The sequence below is a fragment of the Antechinus flavipes genome, chromosome 3 (genome assembly GCF_016432865.1).
Source record: "Antechinus flavipes isolate AdamAnt ecotype Samford, QLD, Australia chromosome 3, AdamAnt_v2, whole genome shotgun sequence".
In the NCBI taxonomy this organism is placed as follows: domain Eukaryota; kingdom Metazoa; phylum Chordata; class Mammalia; order Dasyuromorphia; family Dasyuridae; genus Antechinus; species Antechinus flavipes.
In genome coordinates this window covers 556055371-556070320 of record NC_067400.1, presented here as the reverse complement: position 1 = coordinate 556070320, position 14950 = coordinate 556055371, and the positions used below count along the sequence as shown (strand labels likewise).

The 14950-nt window shown below is 34.0% G+C and overlaps 2 protein-coding genes across 2 annotated transcripts; both read right to left on the bottom strand.

The window, feature by feature from the left end:
• Positions 1-1115: 1115 nt before the first annotated feature.
• LOC127557458 (olfactory receptor 51V1-like) lies at positions 1116-2057 on the bottom strand. Its single transcript, XM_051990772.1, has one exon. It carries the CDS (start codon positions 2055-2057, stop codon positions 1116-1118), a length of 942 nt encoding a protein of 313 aa, XP_051846732.1.
• Positions 2058-4187: 2130 nt separating this feature from the next.
• Positions 4188-5120, bottom strand: LOC127557457 (olfactory receptor 51L1-like). The gene has a single exon (XM_051990771.1). The coding sequence runs from the start codon at positions 5118-5120 to the stop codon at positions 4188-4190; it is 933 nt and encodes a 310-aa protein (XP_051846731.1).
• Positions 5121-14950: the final 9830 nt, after the last annotated feature.

Below are 14950 nucleotides of genomic sequence, written 5' to 3'. Positions count from 1 at the left end.
TAGCACTTTCCTATTTTGGAACACAAGATTTCTGTTTACAACTTAAAATTTCACCTTAAAGAAAAAGGCAATTACTGACATTCAGATTTTGATCAATTTTATCACCTGAAATGTTGGCAACACTCTTATTCTTCTGTCTGTTTTTTTTTTTCTGTTTACATTGGACTATTCTGATCTCATATTATAAATTCCCAAGGTTAAAGATCAAATTCTGAAAATCATTCTTTCAGAATGACAGAAAAGATCAAGGCAATTTTTCAAATTTTTAGTGGTGTTAATTATTGAAGTCAGAGAAATCATAGTTAATATAACAATGAGATATAAAGCACTGCAATTTAGAATCAGTGTGATCTTATTTAAGTCCTAGAGAAGTGCTTCTATATATAAATGTGTTTCTGTTTGGCAAGATTTTGAGACATATCAATAACAATGGGGAGAATATCAAAGACTGAGCATATAACTTTTAGAAGTAAAAATTGCTATAAACAATCATTTGAGAAACATTATAAATGGCAAATGATTTGTGGTCATTTGTTAAGTAAAAACAACAACAGCAACAATAATTGGGAAATCTAGAGATTCCATACAAGTGTAAAGAGACCACAAAGCTGACCATAAAGATAAACTTTAAAGATGCCTTTCTATGTTAAAGAATATGTGGATCTGTCTCTGTCTTTTTCCATATTCTTCTATCTTTTACCTTTAACAGAGGATGCAGAAATCATTATGAAAAATAAAATATTTCTAGATAAGGGAAAATGGTGATTCATTTCACATAGAATGACTGATATCTAGTTATTTCCTTAGTGGAAATTTTGAAAAAGGAAAAACAATTCATATGAGAAAGAACAAATAAGCAATAAAGGGAAGACAATGAAATAATGAAAAATAGCATATAAATTAAGAAAAAAAGATTTCTCCTCCTAATTCAGGGATCACACAGTGCTCCCTGATTCCCACCAGAATTAACTCTTCCCAAAAATGTTTGATCTTTTATAAAAACAAAACGTAACAGAAAAACCTTTTCACTTTGAAATCATTTGAGTCTGTCAGAGAGTCATTATCTGGCCAATCTTGGGATACTAAACATCAGTTCTTTTGAGTTCCAAAGATATTCAGTCCCTTTTCAAGAAGACTCTTTGGATCCTGATGCGAATCTGCCTGGTCTTGATGCTATAGATGATGGGGTTCATGAGAGGTGGGAAAAGGATGTATATGTTTCCCATTAGGACATGGACGAGAGGTGAAAGGTGTTTTCCAAACCTATGCACCATTGTAAGACCAATAATGGGAATGTAAAAAACCAGAACAGCACAAATATGGGAAATGCAAGTCTGCAAGGACTTGAGTCTCTCTTCCTGAGATGCAATAGCTAAGACTGTATGTAAGATGAGAATGTAAGAGAAGAGGATGAGGAGGGAGTCTAATAGCAAGGTGCAGATCACCAGTGCCAGGGCATAAAAACTATTGAAACGAATGTCAGAGCAAGCCAGCCGGAGCAGGTCCTGATGAAGACAGAAAGAATGGGAGAGAATGTGGTGGCGACAATAATGGAAGAACTTCAGGCGGATGATGACAGGAAGAATTGAAAAAGCACTCCTCACCAAAATAATCAGCCCCACTTGTACGACTTTGGTATTTGTCAATATAGTTGTATATCTGAGAGGATTAGAGATTGCAATGAATCGATCAAAGGACATGGCAAGAAGGACTCCAGATTCTGTACAGGACAGACCATGAATGAAGTAAGTTTGAGCAATGCAGGCATCCAGGCTGATTTCATGGCTGAACTTCCACAAGATCCCCAATACTGTATGAATGGTAGAGAGCCCCATGCACAAGTCAGTGAAAGCCAGCATAGCTAGGAAGTAAAACATGGGCTCATGTAGACTTGGCTCAGTCCGGATCACATAGAGAATCAGACAGTTCCCCAGCAGGATGATAGCATAGATGGAGGAGAAAGGGATGGCAATCCAGGAATAAAATTGTTCTAATCCTGGAAAACCAGTGAGGAGGAATGTAGAGGTACTGAGATTGTAACCAGACAGAACTGACATGAGTAAAAAAAAAAAAAAGTGATTTTTTTAGTTGAAATAAGAACCTTCACTTACATAAACATCTTTAAAAGGCTTTGAAAAAAAGGACAGTTACTTAGTTTTCTTAAGCACTATCACTTCAGTGCTTTCTTGTAGAATCACTGCTTTCTTGTAGAAATATTATGTTATGTCAATTCTGGGAATAGTATGTGTTATACGACTAGATTTGAAACACTCTGACTATTGGCAATTCACTTTGTTCAAAGTTCTGTTGACCATTAACCAGGCAAAAAAAAAAAAAAATACCTGTTAGTCCAAATCAGATGGTTGGATTGATCACCTTTGTAGAGGAATTATTTCTCTCCTGTTTTAAATTAGTCTAATTTTTTCTCCCTATAATTTTGAGCTTTTCAATTAGTTCTCAATAATCATAAGAAATCAACTAGAATGAGCCATATAACAGTTATTGTTGCTTCTTGATGTTCTAATGAATGGATCCTAAGGGACCAACCTATTCCTCAGTCTCTTTGGCAGGGAAGGACAGAGTTTCCAGTACTTATACAAACAAGAAAATGATAATAAGTCTTAAGGGAAATCGCCATCTCTTGGGATAATTGGAACTACCTTTGAAACTAAAGAGAATGCTGCAAACCCTATCTTAATTACCCTAGCTCCAGAGTGCTATGAGAGACTCATAGAAAAATATGCATGAAGTTTATATCTTGTCTATGTATTCCCCATAGCCATTCAGCATATAGATCATATGATTACAGGCCCATGGAGCTAATGACATCCAAAAAAAAAAATTAGTTGGAGAGAAAAGACTGAGGAACAGAGAGGAGGGAAAGAAAAGTACATAATACGGGTGATTAGGTGGGGGGAGGAGGGGAACCAAGATATCTCATTGATATTTTTAGTGTCTAAGATATCTCTTTCCTCAAAAAATATTTGGCATAATAAAACTAGTTGACATTTACATGGTGTTTTACGATTTGAAAAATACTTTATTCATATAATTTTCTTTGTTATGAAATGGACATTGTAGATATAAATATTCCTATGTACTGATGAGAAATCAGATTCAGAAATGTTAAATTATTTGACTATGATTTTATTGTTGATGAGTCAATTAAATGTACACATCAAAAAAAAAATAAATATAAATTTATTGGGCAGCTGGGTGGCAAAATGAATGCAGGACTGGGTGTGGAATCAGGAAGACTCATCTTTTGAGTTTAAATCTGACCTTGGACACTTACTAGCTGCCTGTCCCTGGGCAAGTTACTTAAGCCTATTTGTCTCATCTTCCTCATCTTGAAATGAACTGAAAAAGTAAATGGCAAATCACTCCAGCAATTTTCTCAAGAAAATCCCAAATGGAGTCATGAAGATTTAGACATGATTGAAACAAGTGAACAAAAATGATAAATTGCTCACATGCTATATTCTTTACTGTTTTTCTTTGTTTACTGAAGCATTTATGTTTGCTAATGCTTGTTCAGATCATAATTTAAAAAAAACATTAAATTAGTAATTTAAGACAAAGATTTTGATAGTTGTAATCTATGTAAATCTGAAGTATATGGCTTATTTCTTCAGATATTTCTGGGCCCATTCTTGTTTTTCTAGGGCAGCATGATGCTGATGTATCTAAAAGAAGTGTCTAGACTGCAAGAAAGTGAGTAATCAAGGCTGTTAAAAAGTTTGATTATTAACAAATAGAAAAGATTCAGGATATTTATAAAACTATACATTACAAATACAAAAACAGGGAATGTTTAATTCCTGGTGATAAATAATATAAAAGGAGTAGGGCAGATTAATGGGGGATATTTGACCCAAGAGTCCAGTTTAGTCTTCCTGATCACCAATTGCAATTTTTATTGCAATTCCCTAGGTATGAAAGCATCTATAGGTACTTTACATTTCTTAAGATGAATCTTGGCCACAGAATTAAATCAGATAAACTAGGAAAATCAAAATGTGTGGTTTTATAATTGTTAGCTTTATTGTTAAAATAATACTGTCATCACTATTCTCTACATCTCACCCTTTTCTACTTGTGGATGACTTAATGATTCAAACACATATTGTGCTATTCTGGACATTCCTTACTTTGATTTGGGTATATATTCCCTTTTTTTTTTTCTTTTATTTTTTCTGACAGAGTCTAAAGATGTGAGTACGAATCTCACTAGTTTTAATACAATATACAATGGGGTTGAGCACAGGGGGGACCAGCAAATAAACATAGCCCATGATGATGTGAACCACAGGTGGGACATGTTTCCCAAAGCGGTGGATGATGGATACACCTAGCATGGGAATATAAACCAATAAAACAGCACAGATGTGAGAGATACAGGTGTTGAAGGCCTTGAGCTGCTCCTTATGGGAGGCAATGCCCAACACTGTGATCAGAATTCTCAAGTAAGAGAGAAGAATGAGCACAGAATCTAGACCAAAAGTAATGAGGATGATAATAAGACCCAAGATGCTATTAATACGGTGGTCAGAGCAGGAGAGCTTGATAATGTCCGGATGAAGGCAGTAGGAGTGAGAAAGGACATTTTCCTTACAGAACTTTAGTCGTTTGATGAGGAATGGTGCTGGGAGGATGACTGCAGTTGCTCGAAGTATTAGGCCAAAGCCAATCTTGACAATGGTAGCATTGGTCAAGATAGTTGTATAGTGGAGCGGACTGGAGATCGCTATATATCGATCAAAAGCCATAGTCAACAAGATGCCTGATTCCATGAGGGAGAAGACATGGATGAAGAACATCTGAACCAGGCAGGAATCAAAAGGAATCTGGCGAGCATTAAGCCAGAAAAGCTTGAGCAGGGTGGGCAGGGTGGTGGCACAGAGGCCTAGATCACTGGCAGCTAACATGGAAAGGAAAAAGTACATGGGCTCATGGAGTGACTGTTCTTGCCAGATTACCACCAAAATCAAACTGTTCCCTACAAAGGCAATCACATAGAGGGCACAGAAGAGGACAGAGATCTGTGGGTGTGAAGCCTCTAGGCCTGGAAATCCAGTCAGGAGCAAGGGTCTGAAGTCACTGTTGTTGAAGGAGTCCATTCTCAAACAGGAAGATGTCCTGGGTGTCTACAGAAAAAATAGTCTGGGTTACTTCATCATTGCCTCTTCCACCAAACAATCTTTATCTACTTTTGTGGATCTCCATGGTGAGTACCTGTTAAAAACCAATCAAGCCCATCACTTATCTCTTTATTGTCCTTTTATCTCCAAATCATCAGATACTTTGATATCTTTTTGAATCCTAGAATTATGAAATCATTAAACTAGCATTGATATTTAAAAATATCAGCTAAAATATCCTTCTGTAAAAACCCTTTCTCAGTGTTCCTTAATCCTAGTGTCTTCCCCCAAAGATTATCTCCAAGTTATCTGTACATGAGGCAGCTCTGTAGCACAGAGGAAATACCAGAAGCCAGGGAGAAGACCCATCTTTCTGAGTTCAAAACTACTCTCAGAGAAATATTAGCTCACTTAACCCTGTTTGCCTTTATTTCTCCATCTGTAAAAGGAAATGGAGAAAGAAATGGAAAACCATTTCAATACTTTTGCCAAGAAAATCCCAAATGGGATCACAAAGAGTTGGACATGAAAGAAATGACTGAACAGCAAGAACAAAAAAATATATATAATGTATGTATCTTGTTTGTACATTTTAAAGGGCTGAATCTCTGAGCAGATGCACTTGGATAATGGAGCACCTAAGGCTAATTACTTATTGGAGAATACTCTATTAGCATATGCTTGGAAAATGCCTCGCCCTACTACTCTGTGCTGGCTTGATCTGTTGGTGTATAGAGAGATTTGGAGGAAGGATTAGAGAGGGGAGTAAGACAAGCCAGGTGATTCCTGGCTGAGAGAGCAAGAAGAGAGGTGTAGAGATTCCTATATCCATTCCTCTGACTTTGGCAGAGAATAAAGACAAGAGCTTTTGCTTATCCTGAGTCCAGCTGATTTTAAAGTATCTAGGGTGCTAACTCAGTCTTCACAGTATATTCTTATTTTCATTACATTATTAGAATCTAGAGGATATAGATTGGTTTTTACCTTTCTTTGTATCATAAATACTTTGCATGGTATCTGGCATTTAATAAATGTTTGTTGATTTGATGAGGTGAAAAAGATATACTTTCAGTTCAGAAAAAAGTTTGAGATCAATAAAAACAGTAAATTGTTTTCAGAAAGACAAAACAGCACCCTTTCTTCATACTTCATTCTAGGCCAAGTTTAATATCTGTCTGTAAAATCTATATAGAATGAAGACAAAATCTATATATTATGAAGAATGAAGATCATGTCTATGGATTTTCTACCCACTCATATCATAATTTGGTAATAGGCATTCTTCAGTTGCTTCAAATATGCATCTTCTATATAGCAGGCACTTGATTAGCCAATGCAGAAATTTATTTTTTGTACTATATACAATTGTTGCTAAGGATGTTTTGAAGCATTTTTTTTTCCTGAATAACATTCGAAAGAAATTATTTAAACATTAAAAAAGAAGATTTTTCAAGTTCTGTCTAAATATAAGGTATAACGATATGATCAGATAGAAAATATGTATAAAGTAAAGGGAATGGAAAAAAATGAAAAAATAAAATGCATATATTTCTAATTTTTTAGAAACATGGAGGGGATAACTCAAAACTTTTGAGGTTTTTATGAGCAAAAAATTGATATATTTAAATGTAGGTCCAAAGCAAGTTCAAATATTTGCTATGAGATTTGATGTTGTTTAAAATTAATCATAAACAACAAGAAGAAAAATATACTTGATTGAATGCATAGAAGGCACACTTGGAATATGAGAGACTTTCTGGTCTAGTGATAAGACCATTTATGCTAGAGTCAAGGACTGTAAGTTCAAATCCATTGCTAGATATGGAACTATATACTCTTGTCTCTATTACAATGAAGGGGCCTTTGAAACTATTGACTGAACCTTGGGAAAAGGAACAGTGTTGTGAATGCTAATATCAATTATCATCTGGAAAGCCTATTGCTTCTTGTTAAATCATGTTATCGAATTTGGAAGCTATGACTGAACAATGATGCCTAGAATTTAAAAAAAAAAGCATCAATTTTCCTGAGTTTCAGCTTTATCATATGAAAAATAATGCTAATAATACTTAGAGTAAAAATGGAGTAGTACTAGAGGACCTGTTAGATTTCTTCTAGTTGTATACTTATGACACTTGTTTAGTTCCTTTTTCAGCTATTTCTCAATAGTCATGCATGTGATCCTGGAAAATTCATTTGATCTCTTTGAGTATCATTCTCACCATTTGTAAAATGAAAATAATATAACTTGAAGTGCATAACTTAGGGGGTTGTGAAGTACACTGATAAACAAATGCAAGATATATACAACGTGAATGACTATGTCTTCTGTGGAAATGGTTCTTGTTTTCTTTGAATACTAAGAAAGCCAACTCCATGAATTTCTTTATTTATCTCTCCAAGGAGAAGTTGTAAATAATTCTTTTACTTAATTTTAACTGGAAACTCCCCAGACCTAGCAGACACTTAGTAAATGTTTGGCAATTGAATGCATTTCTCCATAGTTGACACTTTCAACAAATATTAAACACTTTTCTAACTTGGTAATGTTCCTATAATAGGCAACACACATCTCACAACTTGTAGTTAAACTTTTCAAGCATTAGTAAAGATTCTCCATTCTTAGTGAAAATGGATAGTAAAATTAAACAAAATTTTTAACAAGTCAGTTAAGGATTTGGAACCTTATTTAAAGATACATTTAAAATGATAATAAGATAGGAAAAGACCCCCTTCTTCAATAAATCTTTCCCTCATGTTCTTTAATCTTAATATCTTCCCTCTGAAACAACCTCCACTTTATCCTGTGTATGTAAGTGTAGTTTGTATGTAGTTGCTTTTGTGTAGTCTCCCTCATTAGACTGTGAAATCCTTGAGAGCTGAGACTGTTTTATGCCTTCCTTTGAATTCTCAAAACTAAATCTCTGGCATACAATAGGCACTTAATAAATACTAGTTAACTAATTCTAATAATTCCTTTCAAGATGTTACCTTAATAGGTGAATAGGCACAATCTGAAAAGGGAACTTAATTTCTCTGCCTCTAAAAAGAGACTCTGGTGCTGATATTCTTAGTTAACTTTGTCAATATTTAATAATGGCAAGAAAATACATTGATTCCCTTCCTCTCGCACATTTGCAAAGTGCTTCTATTGGTAACTTTTTTCTAAAAGCCCATCAAATTATTTGTTGAGGGTCAACTCTAGATAAGAATTTAATTGATATAATTTGCAAAAGTTTCTAATATTAGTAACTCATGATTGATCACTTAACTTATGTTCTATCCCTAGTATAGGAATGTTTGGGAGGAAGAATCACATATAACCTTTAAAGGTCTGCTTCTATCCTAACCCTCAATTTTTGTCTGGTATTTTCTGGTTTTCTTTTGTTTTTCTTCCCTCATCCTAAAATGTACTTTTCTTCCTAAAATACAAAAATTAACTCCTTGAGAGCAGAAATGAGGATATGGTCATGTCTGGAGAATTAGTCAATCTATATAAAAAAAAAATAGATCCTAGTTTTTTGTTTCAGTAGGGAATAATAAGAAGGATGATCATCTTACCGTTGTGATCAGCAGTTCTGGAAATCTTCATAGAGTGCATGAAATTTGTGTGATGTATGAGAGAGAGAAAGAAATAAGTCAGTCAACTGGATTGAATAACAACACATAGTCTGTCCAGCCTTGAGGGAATATGACTTGGAATACAAAAAAGCTAATATAGCCCTTGAACTCAGAAAGACTATTTTTAGTGTTCTTATATTTTGACTATAAACCTAATTACAATCATATTTTGTTATTATCTGTCAATAAACCCATGTAAAAATTGAAGCCATGCTGGTGACTCACTATATAAAGATAGAACTAGGTGGGGAAAACCTAGAAGTAGGGTGGACACCAAGTGGATTATTGTATTCAATGAAACTTGAAGTAATGAGAGCCTGCACTAAGGTGATAGTAGTTTAAGATGAAAAATAGATATATAAAAGTTATAATGATAAAATTTTCTTTTAAAAAATTGACAATAGATTGTTGATGGGGAGCTGAGGATGAGATGTAGGTTGTAAGTCTAGGAGAATGGCAGAATATCATTGACATCAACAGCAACTTAGAAGTTCAGAAGAAGGAAGATTTAGAGGAAAGATAACTACATTATTAGACACAGTTAATTTATCTATGAGACATCTATTTTGAAATAACTTACAGTGGAATATGTGAGACTGGAGGAAAGGAAAACAGATTAGAGCTGGATAAGCAGACATGGAAATCACTAGCATAGAAATGATTAATGAATGCATGGGAGTTGGTGAGTATAAATAGAAAAGAGAATTCAAAACAGAACACTAGTCATATGGGTCAAGCCTCATTAGCAGTTATGAATTATATAAAATCTCCAAAGAATGATCAGAAGGAGTGATCAGAAAGCTAAGAGGAGAATCAGAATAGAGTAATGTAGGAAAAACACAGAGAAAGGAAAATTTAAAGTAGAGAGGGTGATCAGCAATATCAAAAGCTGAAAAGAGACAAAAACAAAAGAATGAGTTTTGAAAAATGTCCATCATATTTGGCAATTAAATATGGGTAATTTTGGAGAAAGTAGTTTCAGTTGAATGATGAAGTTAGAAACCATACTGTAGAGTTAAAAAACAAAGTGAGAGGAAAGGAAGTTTTTGGCATAAATTGTAGATGTTTTTAAGGAAAGGAAAATGAAGGGAAAAGAGATATAGAATGGTGAAACAAACAGAATGAAACAAAACAAAAACAAAAAGTGTTCAAATCATGCATTATGGGCAGAAACCAGTAAGAATCCAGACACCAGAGAAAACTTTTGGTAGAATGACTAATTAATTGAACATGAATAGACAGTAGAAGCATGAACTAGCTTCCATTGAGTACTGCTTTATCAATGAAGATCACCATCTTTTCTTCAGTTAAAGATTAGAGTGCCAAAAATCTATAAAATCATGCATATCACTTTGATCTAACTATTAGACATAAATTCCAAAATAAAATTTTGAAAAGGTAAAAGATTTACAGATATAAAAATACTTATAGCTATTCTTTTCTTAGGGCTGATTTGAAATTTGAGGGGATGATCATCATTTAGAGAATGGATACTTAAGATGTGATATTTGCTTATGATGGAATATTATTGTTCTATGGAAAATAATTAGAAAGATGCTTTTAGAAAAATCTTGAAACTTCTTTATGAACTCAAGCAACATGAAATATACAAAGTAATAGCAATGTTGTGGGAGAATCAGCTGTGAACGACTTTATTATTCTCAGCAATAAAATGAACCAAGTCTACTCTGAAGGAATTACTTATTATGAAAACTCCTAACATGCCCCCAGAGGAAAAAAAACTGATTATATCTGAATATTGATTGAACCATATTTTTAAACTTTGTTTTCTTTGGTTGAAGGAGATCTATTTTTCTTTCATGACATGATTTTGATGGAAATATTTTGCACAACTTCACGTGTGCCTTCTTAATTGATGTTGGGGAGGAAGTGAAAGAATCTAGAAGTCAAAGTTTTAAAAACACATAAAAGAATCATTTTACATGTTGCTGAGGAAGATAGAAATGTTAAATTAAAACATAAATATAAAATGAACAGGAAAAAAGAAAGAAAGGGACACAAACAAATAAACAAAAAACTGGAGTTCTGAGGTTAAAGAAATTATCCAGAATCACAAAGCTGGAATTTCTCAGAGGAGGGACATGAAGCCAGATCTTAATACCAATATCAGCTACAACCTACTTCAGTGCATTCTCTCTCTCAAGGCGCATATATTTATAAGACATATTATTGCCTGAATCTCTTGGCATCTTTCTGATGTAGGTAAGATAAATGTAATTATAACTGTTTTACAGGTAAAGGAATTAAAAATTTAGAAAGGTGATGACTTGTCCAAAGTCACTTGGTAAGGTGGGAGTACACCTATTACACTGTCTTGATTTCCTTTTAACATCACTGCTTTTTCTTAAGAAGAGATTTTGATTGTATAGTGACTCAAACCACTCATATAAGTGGTTATTCTTCCTTTCAAATATCCCAAATTCAATTATATCTGTGACCTAATTGAGGTGGCTATTCCCTTAAATAATTTAGATCATTTTGTGTAACTCTTGTCTATGTCCTCCCACATGTTTAATGTAGGTGATAGAAGGAATGCTTCTTGGTCTCCTAACATGCCAAGGATAACAGGGGAGAATTCAGACTGATCATCTGTCATCCCTCACCCTTGAAATAAGAGCAACGCATCATTTTTCTGTTATTCACTAGATGGCAGCTTGTCACTCCACAGTTCAGAGCACAGGGCAGGGATTCTTGGAAGACAATGAATATCCATCCTCAGGAATTTACTAATATTGTAACTGTGCAAATCACTTTTCATCCTTTTGTCTCAGTTTTCTCACCTGTAAGATAGAAATAATAATAATAATAATAACTAATTCACAGGGATGTTTTGGTGATCAAATGGTACAATAACTACAAAGCACTTTGAAAATCTTAATAGATGATAATATAAATACTAGTTATTTATCCTCATTATCATCTTTATAATTATTCCCTGAAGATACATTTTGCTTCTATTCTTCTTCAATATACTCATTTTATATGACTCAACATGATCACAACCACAATGCTCTTAAACCTTCGTGGTTATTACCTTTCAGTTCTTCAAAGATTGTTTTATTAAGGCCTTTTTTTGTGTACCTATGTTTATGACTTCTACCTCTTTTCTTTAAAAAAAAGTAATTTCCATTTGTGATTTATGCGGAAAAGCTAGTCACCAGCTCACTTTCATCCTCACCTACTGAACACTGGGAATCTCAATCTCTCTCTCTTTTTTTTTTTTTTAGTTACAAGTTATATGTATGAGTAATTTTACAGCATTGACAATTGCCAAACCTTTTATTCCAATTTTTCCCCTCCTTCCCCCCACCCTCTCCCCTAGATGGCAGGATGACCCATAGATGTTAAATATATTAAAGTATAAATTAGAAACACAATAAATATACATGATCAAACCGTTATTTTGCTGTACAAAAAAAAATCAGACTCTGAAATATTGTACAATTAGCCTGTGAAGAAAATCCAAAATGCTGGTAGGCAAAAATGTAGGGATTGGGAATTCAATGTAATGGTTCTTAGTCAACTCCCAGAGTTCTTTCGCTGGGCATAGCTGGTTCAGTCCATTATTGCTCCATTGGAACTGATTTGATTCATCTCATTGCTGGAGATGGCCAGATCTATCAGAATTGGTCATCATATTGTTGTTGAAGTATATAATGATCTCCTGGCCCTGCTCGTTTCACTCAGAATCAGTTCTTGTAAGTCTCTCTAGGCCTTTCTGAAATCATCCTGTTGGTCATTTCTTACCGAACAATAATAATCCATAATATTCATATATCACAATTTATTCAGCCATTCTCCAACTGATGGGCATCCATTCATTTTCCAGTTTCTGGCCACTACAAACAGGGCTGCCACAAACATTTTGGCACATACAGGTCCTTTCCCTTCCTTAGTATCTCTTTGGGGTATAAGCCCAGTAGTGACACTGCTGGATCAAAGGGTCTACACAGTTTGATAACTTTTTGAGCATAGTTCCAAAGTGCTCTCCAGAATGGTTGGATGTATTCCCAATTCCACCAACAATGCATCAATGTCCCTGTTTTCCCACATCCCCTCCAACATTCCACATTATCTTTCCCTGTCACTCTAGCCAATCTGACAGGTATGTAGTGGTATCTCAGAGTTATCTTAATTTGCATTTCTCTGATTAATAATGATTTGGAGCATCTTTTCATATGGCTAGAAATAGTTTCAATTTCTTCTTCTGAGAATTGTCTGTTCATATCCTTTGACCATTTATCAATTGGAGAATGGCTTGATTTCTTATAAATTAAAATCAATTCTCTCTATATTTTAGAAATGAGTCCTTTATCAGAACCTTTGACTGTAAAAATATTTTCCCAATTTATTGCTTCCCTTCTAATCTTGTCTGCATTAGTTTTGTTTGTACAAAAACATTTCAGTTTGGTATAATCAAAATTTTCTATTTGCAATCAGAAATGATCTCTGTGAACACTGGGAATTTCATTTATGGTGGCATTTTTGTTTATTTTTTTCAATTTTATTTTAATGTTCTCGTTTGTCTTTCCATTACACTCATTTCTGATTTCTTCTTCTTCTTGCCCCCTATTCAGTTAGATACCCATTACAAATTTTAAAAAAATAAGGAAAAGCAAAAGCAAATAAACACATTAATCATGTATGAAATATATCCAACATTTTACCTCTGCATTCCTTGACCTTTGCAAAGAAGGAAAGAAGGTACAATTTCTCAATTCTTCTCTGAGGCAAAGCTTGATTCATAAAATATTAAAGCACTCACAATCAGTATTGTTATAGTCATATAATTTGTCTTCCTACTTTTCCTTACTTCCTTCTAAATAAGTCCACACAAATCTTCCAAAGTTTTCATAAATTCTACATATTCCTTATTTTTAACAACACAATAGAATTCAATTATATGAATGTACCACAATTTTTTAATCCAACTGATGGTTGTTTTATTTCTGATTTTTTGCCCTCACAAAAATAAAGCTATGAATCGTTTTTGGTCTATGTACCATTGGAAGGGGTTAGAGGGATTATCAAAATAGTATTCATTCTATCATCTTCTACAGCTTCTCCAACACATATATAGTCAAGGGGCAGGGCAAGAACCCTGACAACTAAAGATGTGCACCAGAAAAGAAGAAATTCTCTAAAGTCAGGGTTCCTAATATTTTATGTCACTCACTCCTTAAGAAGTCTCAAGAAACCTATGAAAATCCTCATTATAGTAATGATTTTAAATACATAAAATAAAATATACATAATTATAAAGGAAACTAATGAACTTGAAATAAAATGTATTTTTTTCTCATCCAATGTCAAGGACTTCCTTAATATGTCTACAGAACTCATAGGGGACTGGGGTGCCCAGATTAATAACCTCTACTGCAAGGGAACTTCTACTATCATAGGGAAACATAGCACTTGCCTGAAAAATGTAGAGGTATAAGCTAGGGACTTAGATGCAAATCTTCCCTGAACCAATCAGAATTTATCTGCAATAAAATCATATGCCCACTCTCCCATTCTTCTTAGTTGAACTGAGAGCCTTAGGGCCGGGTTTCTAAATATGAAAAACCTCTGCCTAGAACCTTTCCTTCTTCATTTCTTGTCTTTCTTTTATATATTCCTCTATTCTAGAGAATGAAGAGTCTACAGATATGGTATTTAATCTTCTGCTGTCTGCTACTTTTCAGGCACTGACTCATTTTGGAGGACATGAATGTTATTAGATATCTTTGCAAAAAATCTATCTAGTCTTTTCCTCCCAGACTCCTCCAATCGCCCCAAAGCCAATTACTCTGTTAGGACACTGATACTCTCTTATGACAATTGTAAATAGTGAATCATTGCATATCTATAGACTGATAGAATATTAGAGCTTAGAAGGGATCTCAGAAATATTTTATTCTTTTTCAAAAAGGGAAATTGAGGATCAAAATGTCTAAGTGTCTTTCTTAAAATTAAACAGCAAGTTAGGTACCAGAACAGAAAGTAAGTTTCTTGACTCACTGGGTAGAGCTCCTTTTACCTATTGTGATAGCTTTTTTTCTCCTCATGTATAAGTGTGGCTTAGAGCAAGATCTCTGACAATGATAATAATAATAATAATAATAATAATAATAATGTAATCATAGTTCAATTTTACATAGGACCTAATGAATAACCAAACTTTT

Bases quoted from the DNA above. Each gene is read 5' to 3' on its own strand.
- LOC127557458 (XM_051990772.1), bottom strand. From the start codon at position 2,057: ATGTCAGTTCTGTCTGGTTACAATCTCAGTACCTCTACATTCCTCCTC.
- LOC127557457 (XM_051990771.1), bottom strand. From the start codon at position 5,120: ATGGACTCCTTCAACAACAGTGACTTCAGACCCTTGCTCCTGACTGGA.